Genomic DNA, 20,469 nt, shown 5'->3' with positions numbered 1-20,469 from the left:
GTGTTGACATGAGTCAAAAAAGAAAATGCTCAGGAGACATGAGGATTCTGATCGAAAAATAATGTTTTTTAAAGTTAAGATAAAACAACCCTTCAATTAAGCATGTATAATAAACCAAATACTAAAGTTTATAAAAAACTGAGTTTATAAATTAAAGTTGATAAATTTATATACAGTTTGCTAAAAAAAATCATGAAAATAGGACTAAAAGTAAAAAAAAAATAAAACTTTAAACTTAAAGAAAAAAATGTGCGTTGCGTTTTTTAGCACCACTGTGGCAATTTAGTGAACCCTTATTTCCACTTTTAGTCCCATAGAGATGATTCTCCCTTACCACTACCTTCCATAGCTTCAATTTAATCGCGATTATTATATTATTACACAAAAAATTCTTCGACGCAAAAGAAAGATTACAATAACCTTTAACTTATTAATGCTTTATATTTATTGTCAATTATAATTTCGGTAAATCATTTAAATCATTTCTAGGTAATATCGACGACATCGTGTATTGGAGAGTGACCCATATTGAAGAATGTCATTAATATACAATAAGTTAATTTATACAGTAATCAAAATAGAACTTTCCTAGTGCAAGACCATTTGTGTGTAATTAATTAATTCGTAAACGTAGCTTAAAACTGTTTAAAACTAAATTATCGAGGGTAGATCACGGTGTGTAACATGTTCGCAAATCAATCTTGCACTAACGCCACAAAGTTTTATTTCGTTCTACCCTTCACCGCGTTTTGGATATTAATTGCTCGAACCCCGACAAGTTTTTTTTTGTTTAGTAAAATAGGGCCGCTTCCGCTCTTCTTCTGGTAATTTCTTTACATAAATGGCAGCATCCTAGCTAAGTGCATCAGTAACCGCAACGAGTTTGACCACATCCGCCGCAAGGGAGCATACCTGGACAAAAATAACAAACATAAAACACCCTCTACATTATCCCCAAAATCTTTCACGAAATACTTCTGGAAATATTTTTCGTAATTCGTGAATTATTAATTACAATAATTATAAGTAAAAATATATTTCCAAAACTTAAAATCGTAAAACTACAGGGTAACAGTGACTAACTATTCTGGAGGTCCGCCTTTTATGCAGTGTGACTCACTCAAGACCGGACACCCTCCATAAAATCTGTGTTTATAGTCCGATTTTGATGATTTTTTTTTCAAATATAAAGTTTCAAAAAATGTACTTTAGGGCTCAATGTCATGTTATTTCACAAAAAACAAGGCCTACTTAATAAAGTTTTTGTGGTGAAAAATTTGCAAAATCATATTAGCGATTTTTTTCAAAAATTTGAGTACACCCCTACATTCGGCATCCCCAAAACAGTTCTGTACCAAATTTCGTTTAAAAATATTAATTATTAATAATTCTGCAGTTAAATTAAATAATTCCCTATTTTTGCCAATTTAACGATGAGTTATCAAGTAACCCTTGAAAAAACAATCCACGATAACGAGTTTTATTACAAACAATGATAAAAATACTACAAGCAACACAATAACCGAATAATAAGTTAAACATATTCAAATAATTCTAGTTGCTTCTACCAGCCCTCCATTCAGTTCAATACATTTGTCGCATCTTTTTCTTAGATTTACAGTTACATTCCTAAGCTGCTGTGGTGTAATATTTGCAGAAGCCTCTGTAATTCTAATACGTAACTCATCTACAGATTGAGGTCTAGACTTGTAAACTTGTTGCTTTAAGAAACCCCAAAGAAAGAAATCAAGGGGTGTTAGGTCCGGGGATCTCGGTGGCCACCAATTAGCGGGCTATTTCGACCTATCCACTTATTTTCAAAATTTTCATTTAACCATTCCCTGACAACTGCCGCGTTATGCACAGGTGATCCGTCCAATTGAAATTTTAAATTCAAACGGGTTTGGCATGGTAAATTATGTATTGCATCCCAAAAGTCATTAATCAGAAAATTCAAAAACGTTGGACTATTCAAATTTCTCTCAAAAAAATATGGACCAATGATTCTATCATCAAGTATGCCACACCACACATTTAATTTCTGAGAATACTGTCTTCTTGTATTGATCACCCATTCAGGGTTTTCGACTGCCCAGAATCGCGAATTTTGAGAGGATACTACTCCGTTTGTACTAAATGTTGCCTCATCACTAAATAAAATTTCTTTTAAGAAATTTCTATTATTTAAATACTCTGCTTGAGCCCATAAGCAGAATTCTAATCGTCTAACATCATCTCCGTTTTCCAAAGTGTGTAAAATCTTTGGTTTAAAGGGTTTAACTTTATTAGTTCGCAAACATCTCCTAATATTTTCCCTTGGTATATCCAAATCAACACTGGCGCCTCTAATGCTTGCACGAGGATTGTTACGAAAATATTCTAATATTTCCTCATTCCGCCTATTTATTCGATGTTCCGGCCTTCTGTTTTTTAGTAAGTATTTTGACACACAACCAGTTTCATTAAAAACTCTATTTATTCGTTGAACCGTGCTTCTACTTACTGCAGGTCTGTCGGGATGTCTGTTGTTAAATTCTCTGGCAGCTTCTCCTGCTTGAAGATAGTTATCACCCACTAAACGAATAATTTCAATTTTATCCCTAATATTTAATTGTTCCATAATGCAAATAATATTTCTTGATACAACACTTTTCTGCGTGCTATTAAATTAATATTCAATTCTACGCTGCAAGAATTGACAGCTAATAAAACCCATTGTTGTGGATTGTTTTTTTCAAGGGTTACGTGATAACTCATCGTTAAATTGGCAAAAATAGGGAATTATTTAATTTAACTGCAGAATTATTAATAATTAATATTTTTAAACGAAATTTGGTACAGCCGAATGTAGGGGTGTACTCAAATTTTTTGAAAAAAATCGCTAATATGATTTTGCAAATTTTTCACCACAAAAACTTTATTAAGTAGGCCTTGTTTTTTGTGAAATAACATGACATTGAGCCCTAAAGTACATTTTTTGAAACTTTATATTTGAAAAAAAAATCATCAAAATCGGACTATAAACACAGATTTTATGGAGGGTGCCCGGTCTTGAGTGGGTCACACTGTATACAGGGTGGTCCGAACTGTATTCCTGAAACTTCGGCAGCATATTCTGCAGATAAAAATAAGTAAAAAAGTTCGTATAAATGTATGTTTTAAAATGCTTCGTTTCGGAGATACAGTATGTAGAAGTTTCATTTTTATTTCGATTTTTTCCAAATAATTTATGAAGTAACCTCAATATTTGGATGAAAATTGGTGACTGGGAGTTTTTTGACATGGGAAATTTGATTTTGATGTCAATACGACTCCTAGTTGTAGAGGGCACCACCTACATATTTTTTAACTGGTTTGAAGAGTAATTATTTTTTCGTTCATACCTGCATAAAACTACTGAGTAAAAAATATACATTTACGACATTTTTTACGTAAAAAAGGTCTCTATCGCTACGAATAATGTTTCTGGAGATATTTGAAATCGAAATTATCAATACCTGTCATCATTGACATAAATTAAATGTTGATTAAATAGTAGACATTTAGTAAATTTGAAATATTTTTGTGCCAAAAGTTCAACAGTAACTGTTTTATCATCATTTTTTCGCAGAAAAATTCATGATTAATTAAAAAAAAAATTCCCAAATTTATTATTTCAATCAAATTAACTATTTACTCAACGTATTTATTTTCTGTCAATAATGACATGTATTGACTATTTCAATTCTAAATATCTTGAGAACGGTTGCTCGTATCGATTTTTACCAAGAGACATTTTTTACGTAAAAATCACGGAAATGTATATTTTTTCACTCGGTAGTTTTATACAGGTACGGACGAAAAGTTATTACTCTTCAAAACAGTTAAAACATATGTAGGTGGCGCCCCCTACAAATAGGAGTCATATTGACATGAAAATAAAATTTCTCATGTCAAAAAACTCCCAGACAACAATTTTCATTCAAATATTGACGTAACTTCAGAAATTATTTGAAAAAAAATGAAATAAAAATGAAACTTCTGCACCCTGTATCTTCGAAACTAAGCATTTTGCAATATACATTTATACGAACTTTTTTACTTATTTTTATCTGTAAAATGTGCTGCCGAAGTTTCCGGAATACAGTTCGGACCACCCTGTATAGTAACCTATAAAAGCAGACCCGGCCACCCGTTGCTGTGGCTAAGGTCAGTGATGGGATATTGAAATTTGGGTAAATACCCAAGTTTTTGCACCCGGTATATACCCAAAAGGTCAATAAATAGTATACTGAATTTAGGTTAATACCGTTATACTCGGTTATGCCCAATCGTACCCACGTTTTTAATTTAAGGTATTCTAACAATTTTTAAAAACAATTTGTTGTTAAATTAAAATTACTAAACTATTAATATCGCTATTAAAAAATAGGGGTTGATGGTAGAAGGGTGAAAATTTAGGGTTGCATGTATCTTTTTAATGTCACATCAAAAATAAAAATAAAAAATGCTGTCTAAAAAGTAAATAGTCTAAAAAATTGGGGTGGGCCACCCTTATACCACAGAATATCTAGCTACGCAACAGAAAAATACTCGAAATGAAAGAGCTAAAATTGCACAAATAGAATACTAGATGGCGCGACAATATCATAATCAGAATATAATTAGAAATTTTGAACTTTCGGTTTTGGATCGACGGCTCGTCGACGGCCTTATAGCTCGGCTAAATATGCACAGTTGCCAGATTCAAAAGACTTGAATTGGCATCCCATTCTTTTTACTGTGTATAATGCAGTATGTGTTTCTTTATATTCTTCTTTTCTTGTCAGATACACTTATATTAATTATTCCTTTGGCTATTAAAATAGTTTTAAGTATATTATTACAAAACATATACATTTTTAATATACACTACCTTATAATGTTAACTAAGAAAATACCTTTAATTACCTTAAAAATTAATAATATACAGGGCGATTGATAGTGATATTTATTAATGCTGGAACGTTAGTAATGAAATATAAGTTTAATAATAATGGAAATAATTTATTAAAATGCAGTACAAAAAATATTAACTGACTAAAAAATACTATAATAACAAATTTCTTCCGTTTGCCACGTTATTTATATAGACCTAGGTAGATTTTAAAAAGTGACACAGGTACAATTAATAATATATTAGTTCAACATAAAAGTTGCCGTCACGATATCGAACAATACATTAAAATTCGTAAAATAAATTAAAATTATTAATTAAACAAATCTTTATAAAGAAACGCAAGTATACCAAATTTGGGCCCAATCGAACTCCAGGAAATTATATCATAATAGTGTACTATATTATGGTACCATTTGATATGCTTTAAGGTACCATAATATTGCAATGTCACCGAAGATCCGTAGTATACCAAGTTTAAGCCCTATTGCCGCCATGTACCTAATATTGCTATGTCATCAAATATGGTACTATAGAAGGTACCACTTTATATGCTCCATGATACCACGATATTACAATGTCACTGAAGATATAGTATACCAAGTTTAAGCCCAATCGAACGCCATGTATCGTAGTATAGTACTATATTATGGTATCACTTGATATGCTTCTGAAAAAAACGGCGTCCAGTTGGCTGGAAAAGGACGATCGATGACATTTCCCATATAAATTTACATATAAAATGACTGACAATATGAACTTGGTATGAACACAATCGAACGTCAGGAAGTGGTATAATAGTAGAACAATACTTATTATATTGTCGCCGAATTACAATGAAAATTCAGGATTCAATTATACAATTAAACGTCAGGAAGTGATTGTAATTTAGCTCATAAGTTTTAATTCCAACTAACATGGCAAACTGAAAAAAACAGCTCTGATCTATTTTAATATGTTTAAATGATGTAGCAAATTTGAAGGTAGGCTTTATCAGGAAGTATTACGATACGAATTACACAATGGCAACACTGCACAAAATTCTTTTAAATTTTGTTTGTAGAAAACTGTTTTCTTTTAAATTTATTGCCCTCTATTATTAAGCAGCGAAACTACCACATCAAAATATCTGATTTGGAGACAGACTTTTAAAGCCTGTCTCCTTTTGCTACCTACAATTTTATACATGTAACGAGGCTTCTGTTGCGTAGCTAGATATTCTGTGCTTATACTTAGGGGTATAAAAAATAGGTAAATACCTATTCTCAGACCTACTGAATATATACATATAAAATTTAATCAAAACCGGTTAAGTCATTTCGGAGGAGTATGGTAACACAAAGTTTAAAAAAACCCTTTTAAAAAATAGGGGTTGAAGGTAGAAGGGTGACAATTTAGGTTTATATTGTTAAACTTATCGGAAAATGCGATGCTTTAACAACAGCAAAAAATATGACGTATATGACAAAAAAAATGAAATTGAAACTGTATTACCATAGAAACGCCTTTTGATTTTTATGAAAATGCAACCATACTTTCATGTTTTTTTTTTTAATTTTCTCTAAAATGGAAATTTGGAAAAATATAAATGGGTTAACTATTTTAGAAGATAGAAAAATATTTACGAAGAATGCATTTTTCTCAATAATAAAACGTTTTTTTCCTCTTTTAAAGACAATCTGGGGACATATTGTAGAATATAAAAGTTCTATATTCCGGGCAACCACTATCAAAAAAAAGTTACCTGAGCGTCAAAAAATGCCAAGTCATCAATACACTGATTATTTGTACGAGACGGTACACTATATACAGCCTAGATATCTGCTTGCGCGCTTTCGGAATCGAAGAAGTGTCTTCTTTGAAGATAAACCTGCAAGTAAATGAAATACAATGTTAATATTATAGGAAGATAACAAAAATGTTGTGAAAATTTACCTTCGGATACCTAATACGTAATTTTCTAAAAACTGATTCCAATCGATTTTGGCCACGTCGAACTGAAATTCGATTCGGTCAGCTTCGCTCAACGTTTGACTCAAGTCTTTGACGTTCGAGTCGTCGAATTCCCATTCCCGCGTCGTGAAATACTCCAGACAAGTGGCAGCCTTTTGTAATTTGTTCTGGATCTTTATCATACTGCAAAAGAATAATAAAATACATTATTGCAATAATTTCAATATGATTATTAAACATCTATAGGTTATAAATATAACAAATATTACGGTTGAGGGTTGGAACCTTTGGTGTTACAACATCAAAATCAAACACTAATTCACCACAATACACTAAAATACTTTCCTTTTACATTAGACGAGCGTTTTGCTAACCATATTAAAAAATAGGGATGATTAAAACAGCAGATGATTAAAACTAAACTAGTTTCTATTGTCTGTCCAACGAGAAGATCCTTGACAGTGATAGATGTGTCTGTCATTTTAATTTCAAAATAGTTTAGTTTATTTTACAAAGAAATAAGTTGGTACAACTGGAACGCATAGCAGGAAATTATTATATTTAAAATTTGACTGACAAGTGATTACTTCAAAATATTGTGAAAAAAATTGTATAAAACTGAAAAAATGTAATCGAGTTATTTAATTTAATAAAAAACGGTATGTGTTAATACAAAACAAACAAGAACAAGACACCACATACCAAAAAAATATAAAAAAGAACTATTTCTTACTTTCAAGCTTTATGAAACTTCCCGCATTTATGATTATATATTTATCAATATAACTTATGTACAAATACAAATTTGTAATATTCCGCAGGAATAAATAAAACAACATAAATAAAACAGACTATTTTATTATTAATAACACTTACCAAATTTTATGGGTACCTTAAAAGTTGATTAATTAACTTTAATCTTAATTTTTTTAAACCAGTACCTTTGGCATTATTTTTCTTGTGCAGTACTAAAATCCATTATTTACGTATCGTATACTCCAGTTTTTAGTATGTGTTTAGTAGTTCTTCTACTATATTCTAGATGCACTTATCTACGACGAGATGGTATACGAACTTTAATGATAGTAACTTTATTGGTGTATAAGACTTTTTGCCTGGGCAGCGAGTATTAACCATAAACTGTGCTCTGGGTCTACAGTTAATTTTCACTCGATTTTTCGTCCACTTGACTTCAAAAGATACAAAACACACGTAATAACACGAATCAAAATGCATCATCTTCCAAAACGCAGGGTATTTGACAAAACTGACAAAAGTTGACACAAAATTATAATCTCTAATTTGGCAAGACTTTGAGGGTGCAGCCACACTATCCTAAAAACGGCGTATCGGCGTAACGGCGTAATGACCGTGAATATATTTCCAGTAATTCTATTGGCTGAAACATTCATCTGTCAGAAATTTTATCTGTCAAATTCATCTGTCAAAAATTTCAGCCAATAGAATTACTGGAAATCGATTCAAGGTCGTTACGCCGTTACGTCGATACGCCGTTTTTAGGATAGTGTGGCTGCACCCTGACAAGCGTCAAAAATCTAAAGGCGAGTTCATACGCATCGGCGTCCGTTTGTCGTTCATCGTTCCGTCAAACCAATAAAATTGAAATACGATCTGTCATTTTTGAAATAAACCAATAAAACTGGTTAAAAACAACAAGAGACGCCGCATGACGGATTTATATTTAAACCCATCCATAGTTAACTTAAAAATTATTAGAAACTTTTTTTAGTAAAATAAATAGATTGGTATGGGACGTCATCTGCTTTTCTTCTGTCATCGTCTGTCGAAATCTTACCCGAGAAAAAAAACAGAGTATACAAATTGAGCGTTTATATAGGCGCACAGTTGGCACTGGACTAGGCATGGCAAAACCAACCGAGCTTAACAATTAATTACCGAAACTAGAGGAATAGAAACAGATAACTGGAAGGATTTGGACCATTATCTCCGTTCATACTATCTTTACATTTATTAATTTTGACGCTCTCATATGCACCTAATTGCCTGTAATATGAGACTTGTTTAATTAATTTTAAATAATCAGTATATATCGAATGATCTTTATCAACAATATGTTAAGTAACGCAAGATTTATCCGGTCTACCATATCTTATCTGAGCCATATTTTTCTTTAAATCTACTTAATATTGATCTTCTAGTTTGCCCAATATATTTCTGATTGCAATCTCAAAAATCTCAAAATCTCAAATACCCGACCTTTCCAGTGGAGGTGTTTTATCTTTAGGATTACCTAATTATTAGCATTATCCACAAGTTTATAATTGATAGCGATGGGAACTATCGAATGAATTAGACTATCGAATGGTTACTGAATGAATGATTTCAACTTTCGAATGGTTTTATTCGAATAAAATCATTCATTCATTTGTATACTAAAGCATATGTGACAACCTCGCCGTGCAACTAAATGGTTATCGTTGAGCTACGACTATCGAATGCTTTTGATAAATGAAATTTAGTATTCGTTTGACTTTTGTGTGCGTCAGTGCATTATTAGTTCTTCCAAATTTTTATAACTGCACCTTATAAATACTGTGCTATTTTTGCGTTTATTAAAATATTTAAAATACTAAAATAGTAGTTTTTTTTAATTGACGATTGTGTGCGTGTGCAGGTGTCAAAATTTTTCCGATAATTTGTGTGATTTTCCCGATCTTTCAATTATTTTATTTTATATGGTATATATGGTCTATTTTTTAATGGGAAATTTTGAGAAGTAGCAATTTTTAAGAGAGATGAGATGAACTTAGAATTAATTTTAAAAATACATATTTGTATTTTAGATGTTTTAATAATATGAATTAGTTGAACTTAATAATCATATATATTTAAGTAATGTGGTTAAGTAAATGTGGTTATCGAACTCAAACTATGGGGTGTGAAAATTAAATTGAAAGTTTTACACGTGCCAATTTAAAAAAAGTTAACGATGTTTGTATTTTGTTTATGCTAATTCTCTTACATGTAGTTTTTTGCAAAGAAATATTTCATTTATTTTTAAAGTAAATGCCAGTAAAAGTAAATATTATTTTTAAATAGTAATATAAAGTACCTAATATAAATAATTTTGATTTCTAATTGTTTATTTATATTTTCCTTCCATTACACTGCATGCTTAGAAAATTAATAAATGTTTATATTTCATGATTTTAAAGTTTGTTGTTAATATAACAAATTAGTTCTGTAATTATTATTATTTAATAAACCAACGTTGCCACAAACAATTTAAAGACTATATTATTTTTAAATAGGATCTAATATAAATCATTTTGACATCTAATTTGTTGTTTATATTTTGCTACTACGTAAAAAAAATGGTTATTTTAAATTATTTTAAATTTTGTTGTTAATAGGTATAACAAATTATTTCTGTTATTATTATTTTTATTAAACCAGTCTTTACTTAAAAACATTAAAAATTATTTTCCTACATCCAAAATAACAAGTATTATTGCAGTGTAACAAAAGAATATTAATAAAAAAAAATGCAAAATATATAGACATACTATCCCTAACTAACTAAAGCCAAACAATAATATTCTTTGCTAATATCAACTAGTGATGGGTTGTTATTTAACTATCTGTTATTTTATAACAATTATTTATAAATAACATAACGCAACCGTTACTACTTTTAAAAAATAACAGATATAAAATAACGACACGTAGGCCGCTCGTGAAAGGAAAAACGAAGTCGGCGCTCTGCATCACCACGAAATTCTATGCTGCTCGAAGCAATTCCAAAAAACAACTAGTATGGATGGAAAACATGTTATTTCGTCAACCATCGATACAGGCGGCGAGACAACGGACAACGGAGTGGGGAAAGCGCTACGGCGAACGTAGCTGCTTCGGTCGATACCGTCAATGGTCGTATTTACAACAGCTTAAAAATAATAGGATATAAAAGAAGCAGGTTTTTTGAAACAGTTGAGGGCATAACGCCTGGCGGTGGAGATAACAGGAGTGGGAAAGGAACGCTGCTGCATCGGTCGATTGTCGATGGAGGCTCGCAACGGGTTGGAGAAGCAGTCATTTTAGATATGTTGTTTTTCAACCTGTTACAAGTATAACAGGGCGGCGGACGAGATAATAGGTGTGGGAAAGGAACGCTGCTGCATCGGTCGATTGTCGATGGAGGTTCGAAACAGGTTGGGGAATAACGCATCAGTTGTTTTAGATACATTCTGTTTCAACCTGTTACGAGCATAACGGACGGAGGTCGAGATATTATGGCGCTGTATGTTCAGTACTTACTTATTAAGTTTCAATATTTAGGTATATATTTATTCTGAAAACTTTCAGAATAATATTTTAAGATTTTTAAAAATGTATACAGGGTGTTTTGAAAAATCTGGTCATTGATTAATCACGATCCTGCTTAAAGCCCTTGACGTAAAAAGCTGATTTTTGGAAAACAGATTGACTTTAGTGTGTAGAGGTTCGATAAGAAGGGATTTTTCGAAACTCGAATTCTAAGGGGGTGAAACTACTCTGAAATATTAGAATATTTTTTATTTAAAAACCGGTGAGTTTCTCGGAAAAACTCTTAAAACACGTATATTTTAATATGTTGTTTTACATATTTTAAGATTTTTTAAAAATATATACAGGGTGTTTCATAAAATATGACCATTGAGTAATCACTATTCTGCTTAAACTGCTGGACGTTTAAAGCTGATTTTTTACAAACGGATTGACTGTGGGGTTGAGGTTCGATAAGGAGGGGTTTCTCGAATCTCAAATTCCAACAGGGTTAAAACGCCCCTCAAATATTACAATATTTGTTATTTAAAAAACGGTTAGTCTTTCGGGAAAACGCCTGGACACGCATAATTTATTTTGTTTTTTTTTACATATTTTGAAATTTTTTAAAAAATCATACAGGGTGTTCCAAAAAGTTGAGTAATTGATTAACCACGATTCTGCTTAAACTGCTCGACGTTAGAAAGCTTATTTTTGGCAAATGTGAGAAAATTTTATCCAGTTTGTATGTTAATGGAAATTTTGTTTTGCTTTATCATCACCATTAGAAATTATTAATTCGACGCGAACGAAGTCGCGGGTACACGCTAGTTTAAGTGTAAAATTAATTCGAACTCTAGTGTGTAGTTGGTTTACTTATGAAGAATATACTACACATTTTCTTATATTGCTATTTTTTGACCGCAAATGGTAAAATCATAACTAAGAGCTTCTCGCCCGTCGAGTGAGATGCACCCTATACACTGCTACGCAATTCAGGATCTACGCGGATCGAGGGGCAGGGCGTAGGTATATACTATAGACGAGTGGCCAAATTTTGGTTTTTTTTATATCGCAATTTGTAAACAGCGCTTATTTGTAAATAACCACCGTTTTTAGAGAGGTATTTTAGATAACAATCGATATTTAGAAATGTTTTGACACCCTGGAAATACTACCACTGAGCACGTCATTGTTGCAACTTGCAACTGCGTTAATACGCCTGGCGATGACCGTCGCATACTCTTTCAGATATTTAGCAGTAAAATAAAGAAAACTGTTATTTTTAAGCTGTTATTTTAAGCTGTTTTTTATAAATAACTATAACAGTTTCAACTGTTATCTAAAAATAACAGTTTTGCCCATCACTAATATCAACTAATACCAATATATGGCAACAGCGCCCTTCATAATGTATTTTCTGTGTAAATACTAGCACCTCAATAAAAAAATAATGTGTCCTTATCTTTATATGACTCCGCAAAAAATCAAAGATGCCGGCTTCTTTCATAGCATTGCCACTAAGATTGCCACCGACCGCCTGTCGGGTTTCTCGGAAAGAAACCTACGTCGCCGGGCGACAACTAAAATCCAGTTAATATTTTATTATAATGGATCCTGACGAATAAATGAATTTCATAAATGAATGAATTTTATAAATGAATGAATTTTATAAATGAATGAATTTTATAAATGAATGAATTTTATAAATGAATGGTTTTTGCTGCCGAATTACTAGAATACAATATTTCAAGGCAGATGACGCATCTATTAGATAATTTTTATTCGAATAGTTTTCAACAAATGTTTTTTTACTAGCTATCGAATTATTCGAATGAATTGCAACTATCGAATGTATCGATAGTATTCATTCGATAGTTCCCACTACTAATAATTGATATTCTTAAAAAATCTTTTTAAACCACAGGATAACTCTATCAAACGGTATTGAAATATATTTTAACCTATCTTTCTCCACTTAAAAATGCTCGATTTGTAGATGTTAGTTTAGTTTTTAATCATCTGCTAATGGTGCTAACATGGTTAGCGAAACGAACGTCCAGTGCCAAAGAAAAGTGTTTTGGTGTATTGTGGTGAATTAGTTGTTAGTAATAATCTAATCTCATGTTTCGCAATATTTTCATTTTCATTTTCTTCTCCTCTTCATCAAGTATAAAATTTAGCATACTTTAGATTCACAATTTAATACACTGTAACTTCAGTTGTATATTTTCTAAAAAAATATACCTGATAACTCAAAATCGTAATCACATCAAGGCTTTAAATCACTTATGAAAATCACAGTATCCGCTGTCACGACACTCTGCATTAGCTATAGCCATAGAACAGTATGGAAGTCGCGATCACGTCACTGTTTTAAATCGCCGGTATCACAAAAATCACGGTATAAGTTAACAGTGATTTAAAAATAACGGTGTCGCTAATCTTTAATACCTATATCTATTTTTTGTAACTTACATGGGCCTGCCTCCCGTCAACCATGTCACAAAATCCATGACGTAAGCTGGCGCGAAATGCAATAAATACTGATTGATGGTGTTGTAGGCTCTGGACGACGTCACCGTGCCATCGGGGTACCAATTTACCTGCGACAATGGATGCGTTCGTAGGTTCGAGAAACAGAGTTGAACAAACGTTTCCCAGGTGATCGGTTTCCTCTGACCTGGTAGAAATCAAATAATAAATATTGGTTATTGATTGTATTACATTTACGTAGTTATACTAAGTCACATTAGACAAAGATTGATTAAAATGGTAGTAGACCGAGCTTGGAGAACGATGCAGTCGTTATCGATAAAATAGTTGCGTGTTTTATTTATTTTTTATTGTTTTACTTCTTAATTATTTAGTTTTTATAAAGATTGTGTCTCATTTACGGGGGAAAACGTTAAAAAAAACTGATTTGGTATTTTTTAAATTTTTGTATATGTAAGTTATATTTAAAATATTATATAGCACGCCCATGAATTGCTCCCTAACAGAGAATTCTGCCCCCCCCTCCCTTTCGGATGCTCCGTAGCTACAAAATGGATCGACGTACTGTACTAAGTTACCATTTATCTAGTCTTAAAAACCTAGAATGTTCTTAGTCTTAGTAATAACAAATACCATACCAGATGTAGGAAAACATGTTGCTAAACTACAGTGAAAATTAAAGAACTGTCCATAGATGTTGCATTTCCAATGCAAATAATAGTAATTTCAACAAAATAATACATTTTTTGAATAAAACTATATAAAAATGTTTTCTCTATAATCTCTCGTTTGCTTAACTTACTTTATTATGCATATGTTACGGTTAAGGTCCGATATTCGGTTAATATCAACATTACACGGTTAATCTCGAAAATAACACAAAACAAAACCAAACCCAAACACTAACCTGTTAGTGTCGACATTAACCGGACTGCGGACATTAACCGTAACACATACATTACCTGTAACACAGTTGTATATAGGAATGTCTTTCGTTTTAACACTGGCTATCCTCCAAGCGGACACGATCATTAAGTTGATGACGATATCTACTGGTACCAAGTCAGCTTTTTTCTCTTTTTCACATAGCATCGTCCTAAATATACCTTTTCCTACAGCGGCGATAATACCTAGAAGCAATAACAAATCCATATAAAATCAAAAATGTTTTTTTCCACGATAGAGTAAATATAACTGTTTGTTATATCAAAATTCAAGTTTTACATACAGTAAATCTAAAGAAATCAAATTTATTTGAAAAAACAAAGTTGCTCTCTCCTATGTACTTGCGAGTATACTTTTCGCTAATAGTTTTATTACAACAGTGAAATTTATTATAATCAAGCTTGAATTTAAATTCTTCCTCTTCTTTAAATACCGTCTCCTAACGGAGGTTGGCAATCATGATGGCTATTTTGATTTTAATTGCGGCTGCCCTAAATAATCCATTCGACGTCATTCCATACCATCCTCTGAGGTTCTTCAGCCAGGATGTTCGTCTTCTGTCCCGACTACGGCCTCCTTCGATTTTTCCTTCCATAATATTCTGGAGCAATTGGTATATTAAATAATACCAATAAAATAAAAGATAAATACCAATTATTGCTCCAGAATTTAAATTTCAATTGTAAAAAAATGTCACCGTCGAGTTTGCGACAAATATGATAATTTGATGATTTAAATACCGTTAACGACAATTAAACAATCAATAATGCAATACAAATTATGTGCAAATTAATGAATATTAACGTGCTTTTTACATATAAAGGATACCAATTAAACTTTTAGTTACGTAATCGAGGGCGCGTTTCTTAAATTCATTGTTGCCAACCATGGACATATTCGGCGACGCGCCGGCGCCGCCGCCGGACTGACTAACTGAAATTTAAATTTCCTGCTGGGAATTCAGGTGGTAGCTCTGCTGTCAAAAATGCCAAGTTACCACATTTATTTATTTCTTGACATTGTCATTCGTTTTGACACTTTAGTTTTGTATTACGAGTTTTTGGTTTAAATGGTTGAAAAGTATCACAACCAAAAGTATCACAACCAAAATAAATTTTGGTTGTGATACTTTAAGCTGTTAACATTGTTGTTTTTAGAACCTCTTTTAGTGCGAAGTGTATAAAGATGGCTTAATAGCCGTTGCAAAAAACTCATAGCAACCTTATTAAAATATTTTGAATGGGAAAACGGTAGTAATGGCCCTTTATGCCCTTTAAGCGCTGTTAAGGAGGTGAGTTTTGTTGATCTAAATAATAACTGTTATATAATGGAAAATAAATTTCTTGCAGTTTTTAGGTATATAATAAAATTATATAAGAGTTTCTTGCCTTGAACTGCTAATATAGAAATTAATTCCACGCTGTGTTCGACATATGTGGATCAACCTGCTCTCACTACCGGTTTCGGGGCCCTACCCCATCATCAGGTGAGCTTGGGTCGTTTCCACAAAATGTCGAGCACAGCGCAGAGTATATAAACACGACTTGTCGTAAAGTAGCGGTAAGATATTAAGTCCCGCGCCGCGAGATAGCGGCCTGCGTGCAATGGTAGTACTTTCGTACCACCGAGGCACAACTATCGACAGTTCAAGGCAAGAAACTCTTATATAATTTTATTAACCTAAAAACTGCAAGAAATTTATTTTCCATTATATAATTTGAGCTAGCCGAAAAAAGCCTTTATTTACTATCGATAGTTGTGCCTCGGTGGTACGAAAGTACTACCATTGCACGCAGGCCGCTATCTCGCCACGCGGGACTTAATATCTTACCGCTACTTTACGACAAGTCGTGTTTATATATTCTGCGCTGTGCTCGACATTTTGTGGAAACGACCCAAGCTCACCTGATAATGGGGTAGGGCCCCGAAACCGGTAGTGAGAGCAGGTTGATCCACATTATGTCGAACACAGCGTGGAATTAATTTCTATATTAGCAGTTCAAGGCAAGAAACTCTTATATAATTTTATAATAATAACTGTTTATATATTTATAATTTATTTTTGTTTCCTAAAATATTTTAATTAAAAGAAAATATGTAAAAGTCAGCAACGCTGTGCAGGTCAAGTTTAATCGCGCGATTTAAAGTTTATTTCGTATGATCTACAGAGTGTTACTTACCAGTTGGACCGTTCCAGTTATCCACCCACCCCTTCAAAGGCCCCTCCATACTGCTCAGCACTATGCTAGGCCTCACGATGACCAGTGGTAAATCGCCTTTATTTTCCTTCAACCAGCACTCGGCCAGCGCCTTGGTGAACGTGTAGGTGTTGGGCCGGTTGCCTACGATTTTGGGCGTGAGCGAATCGACCAGGTCCTCGTCCAGGGCCTCTACGAGCGAGACGATTTGGTCTGGACCGATGGGAGGGGGGTAGATCATTTCTTTAACTTCGGAACGGTCGCAGTTGCAATACGCCGTGGAAACGTGGATCTGGGAATAAGGAAACATTTAGTCACTCAAAAATTTTAGTAAAATTAATCAATTTTCAATTACTTTATTTTTTTACAACTTCAAGGTATAAGGTAAATAAATCTGATAATAGTAGCTTACTTCGGGATTACCGATTCTGAATAGTTCTAGAACACTACTGGGCTAATCAAATTAGAGAGGTCACTTGGAAATAAGTGTTGGAAAGCTAATTGTTAATTTGATCGGTGCAGTTGACGTGAAAAAGAAAGTCTCCTAGGTTTGAACAGTTGCACGTCCGCTGATCGACTCAGGGGGTCCAAAAGATGGTAAAATTCTTGAACTTTTTTCAGATTTTCGCCTGTAGTTCCGAAATGTTGCGTTCTAATGAATATTTCAGTATTACGCGAATTAAATAGAATTAAATTATCTGTCGAATGAATATACAGGGTGGTCCGAACTGTATTCCGGAAACTTCGGTAGCATATTCAGCAGATAAAAATAAATAAAAAAGTTCGTATAAGTGTATGTCCTAAAGTGCTTAGTTTCAGGGATACAGGGTGTAGAAGTTTCATTTTTATTTCGATATTTTCCAAATAATTTCTGAAGTAAAGTCAATATTTGGATGAAAATAGGGGTCTGGGAGTTCTTTGGCATCAGAAATTTGATTCTGAAATATGTAGGTGGCGCCCCCTACTAGTAGGAGTCATATTGACATCAAAATCAAATTTCTTATGTCAAAAAACTACCAGATACCAATTTTCATCCAAATATTGACGTTACTGGAGAAATTATTTGGAAAAAAACGAAATAAAAATGAAACTTCTACACCCTAAACTAAGCATTTTAGGACATACATTTATACGAACTTTTTTACTTATTTTGATCTGCAGAATATGCTGCTGAACTTTCCCGAATACAGTTCGGACCACCCTGTATATTCATTCGATTCGGTTGTGTAATATAGCTAAAATCGAAAGTTGAAGATGATATTTACCCATTTTGATAAAAAAAAATCCGTTAAATCAAACTACAGAGCATTAAATTGTGGGTTTAACATATACATAATATGAAAATATTCCGAAATTTGCCATAATGCTCTTCAGTACCCAAAAAAAGTATCTTCCCATTCCTTCCACCTCTCTATAAAAATACTTAAAAAGTGCTATTATAGATTATAGATTAATTGTGAGGTAGTCCATTATGTTGCAAGCCTGGACTTCAAGGATTTATTAATTATTATAGAGCTGAACTGAGAGATCACAAAGATGTGCTTTCTCGTATTTTTCTCGTAAATGATCTGGGGCGGAAGCGGCGAGAAGCCTCCGGACTTGTGGCAGATGCTACTTAGCCATATGATTCAGAAACATTGGTTATAAAATTGTGAATAAAAGGTGGTACCAAGAATCTACAATAACTGACGATCGCCAACAAGAACGGGGTTGAAGTTGCGGCCACTAATATATGAGAGGACATAAACGCATGACATGCACTCTGCACTCTTACCCAAGCTGGCTGATTTTTTAAAAGATTTGGATGAAGACATTTCGAAATCTCTGAAGCTTCTTATGCACAATATAGTAACGCTAAAATATAAACATACAGAACGAATTAACACTAAAGTCACAGTTATTTTCCACACGAATCTCCTGGACATTCTGTAGAGCCTTCGATACTGTGACGTAACGCTGTTTGACTCGGCTATCCAATTCGAAGAAGGAATGAATATACCCATCAAAAGCCTTAAAACATTTCGGCAGGGTAAACTGGTCCGGATCTTCATCAGCACGGATATCACTTTATCTTCTCAAAGAGTTTGGTGGCTTGACGACGATTCTTCTAGCGAAGTAGCATCTGCTACTAATCCGGTGGTATCTCTCCGCTTCTCCCACGAAATCGCTCACAAGAGAAATACGACAAAGCACATCTTTATCTTCTCTCAGTTAAGCTACAATGCTTAAAAAATCATGATAGTCAGGTTTTCCATAAAATCGAAACTATCTGGCAATTAACATGTATCTATAATACCACTTTATAAGTTATTTCACTTGGGGCACTGAAGAGCATATTACAAGTTTCTGGACTTCCTCCGATTGCTGACTTATCCGATACGAGGGTGACATATCACCTTCATGTATAACAACATATATTAAAAGGTTGAGTCTTAAGGGTGAATTTTAAAGTGTGTAGAATTGAGCCACAATAGGCCCTTGCGACCACAGTGGAAGGTCCCACCTAGGACCCACTTTTAGTATCTAAGTACAATACAATACAACAAACAGGAAATAAGTACTTACCAATGCTTCTAAATTTGGCATCCTCCTACACAATTCGACCAATCTTTGTGTACCGAGCATGTTTATCGTTACGGAAAGCTTCAATTTTTCGTCAAACTTGACAGTGGCGGCGCTGTGAAACACTACGTTGACGGACCGGATAAGAAGCTCTCTATCGCTTTGACTGATTGCCAGTTCCGGTTGCGTTATGTCGCCCTCTATCGGTTGTACTTTAAACAAATCATTGGGCCGTTCTTTTCGTATCAGGTCGAACAACTGAAATAAGAATTAAAGGAAATATTAAATGTTTTTCTACACATAATATACAACTAAATTGATTGAAATTGGCAATACTATGTTAGAGGATTTTAGGATTAGTAATTGGTACTGATGCTGAGACAAATAATCAATCGAAAATTTTTAGCAAATTACTAAAATTTAATTGCTGTTAGTAAGAACACTTTTTCACACGTTTCACTTCAAATATGCGCTGACAAAACTGAGTACCTTGGATGTACTTTGGTCTCTTCAAATGTATTATTTTTTTTCAAATAACAAGTCATATGACTATACTATAAAACAGGTTATTTTATAAGTAAATCAAAACATTTCTAGAACCGCTGTTTGATAACAAAACTTATTTCGGGTACAATATCCCAAAATATAAACGAACTAAATTAAACTAAAAAAATGCGGTTTGCCCGAATACTTCATCCGTTACAAAGTAGCCTATAAATTATTATTAAAGGACGGAAATTATATTAAACATACACAACTATTCATGAACGTCCAGCAGCAAGAATTACTTAATGTTTCAAAGGGTATAGACCGCCAAATAGCCATGACGTTGACCTTATATAAAACTTTACCTCTATCATTTATCATCCCGATGGCGTCTTTAAATCTAATAAATTATATTAAGTCCAAGTCATACCACTATTATTATATATTTTCTATAAACTCATACGCTACCCTAATATACCACGGTAAATACCAATTTATCTAAATACACCAAAAATTAATTACACTATACATAATAATATACAGGGTGTTTCAAAAAACATGTGCCGCATCTCTTGTGGAGAGATTTCTCGCGTAAAAATAAGATTTATTTTTATATCAACATAGGTC

At 33.0% G+C, this 20,469-nt stretch overlaps 1 protein-coding gene across 4 annotated transcripts in view; it reads right to left on the bottom strand.

Moving 5' to 3' along the window:
* Positions 1-421: 421 nt before the first annotated feature.
* LOC115877296 (putative fatty acyl-CoA reductase CG5065) overlaps positions 422-20,469 on the bottom strand; it is a 76,633-nt gene continuing 56,585 nt past the window's right edge. For all 4 annotated transcript variants that reach the window (XM_030893576.1, XM_030893519.1, XM_030893466.1 and 1 more), the window contains 7 exons: positions 19,360-19,614; positions 16,777-17,086; positions 14,614-14,781; positions 13,634-13,838; positions 6,851-7,051; positions 6,660-6,785; positions 422-912 (listed from right to left, as the gene is read on the bottom strand). In XM_030893576.1, the coding sequence (XP_030749436.1) occupies positions 834-912; positions 6,660-6,785; positions 6,851-7,051; positions 13,634-13,838; positions 14,614-14,781; positions 16,777-17,086; positions 19,360-19,614 (1,344 nt within the window). In that variant the 3' untranslated portion in view covers positions 422-833. The remainder of the gene's footprint in view (positions 913-6,659; positions 6,786-6,850; positions 7,052-13,633; positions 13,839-14,613; positions 14,782-16,776; positions 17,087-19,359; positions 19,615-20,469) is intronic.

Source organism: Sitophilus oryzae, unplaced genomic scaffold (genome assembly GCF_002938485.1).
Source record: "Sitophilus oryzae breed Bouriz unplaced genomic scaffold, Soryzae_2.0 scaffold_1000_pilon_pilon, whole genome shotgun sequence".
NCBI lineage: Eukaryota > Metazoa > Arthropoda > Insecta > Coleoptera > Curculionidae > Sitophilus > Sitophilus oryzae.
Note: the sequence above shows the minus strand (reverse complement) of the source record. Positions and strands in the feature narration are given on the sequence as shown.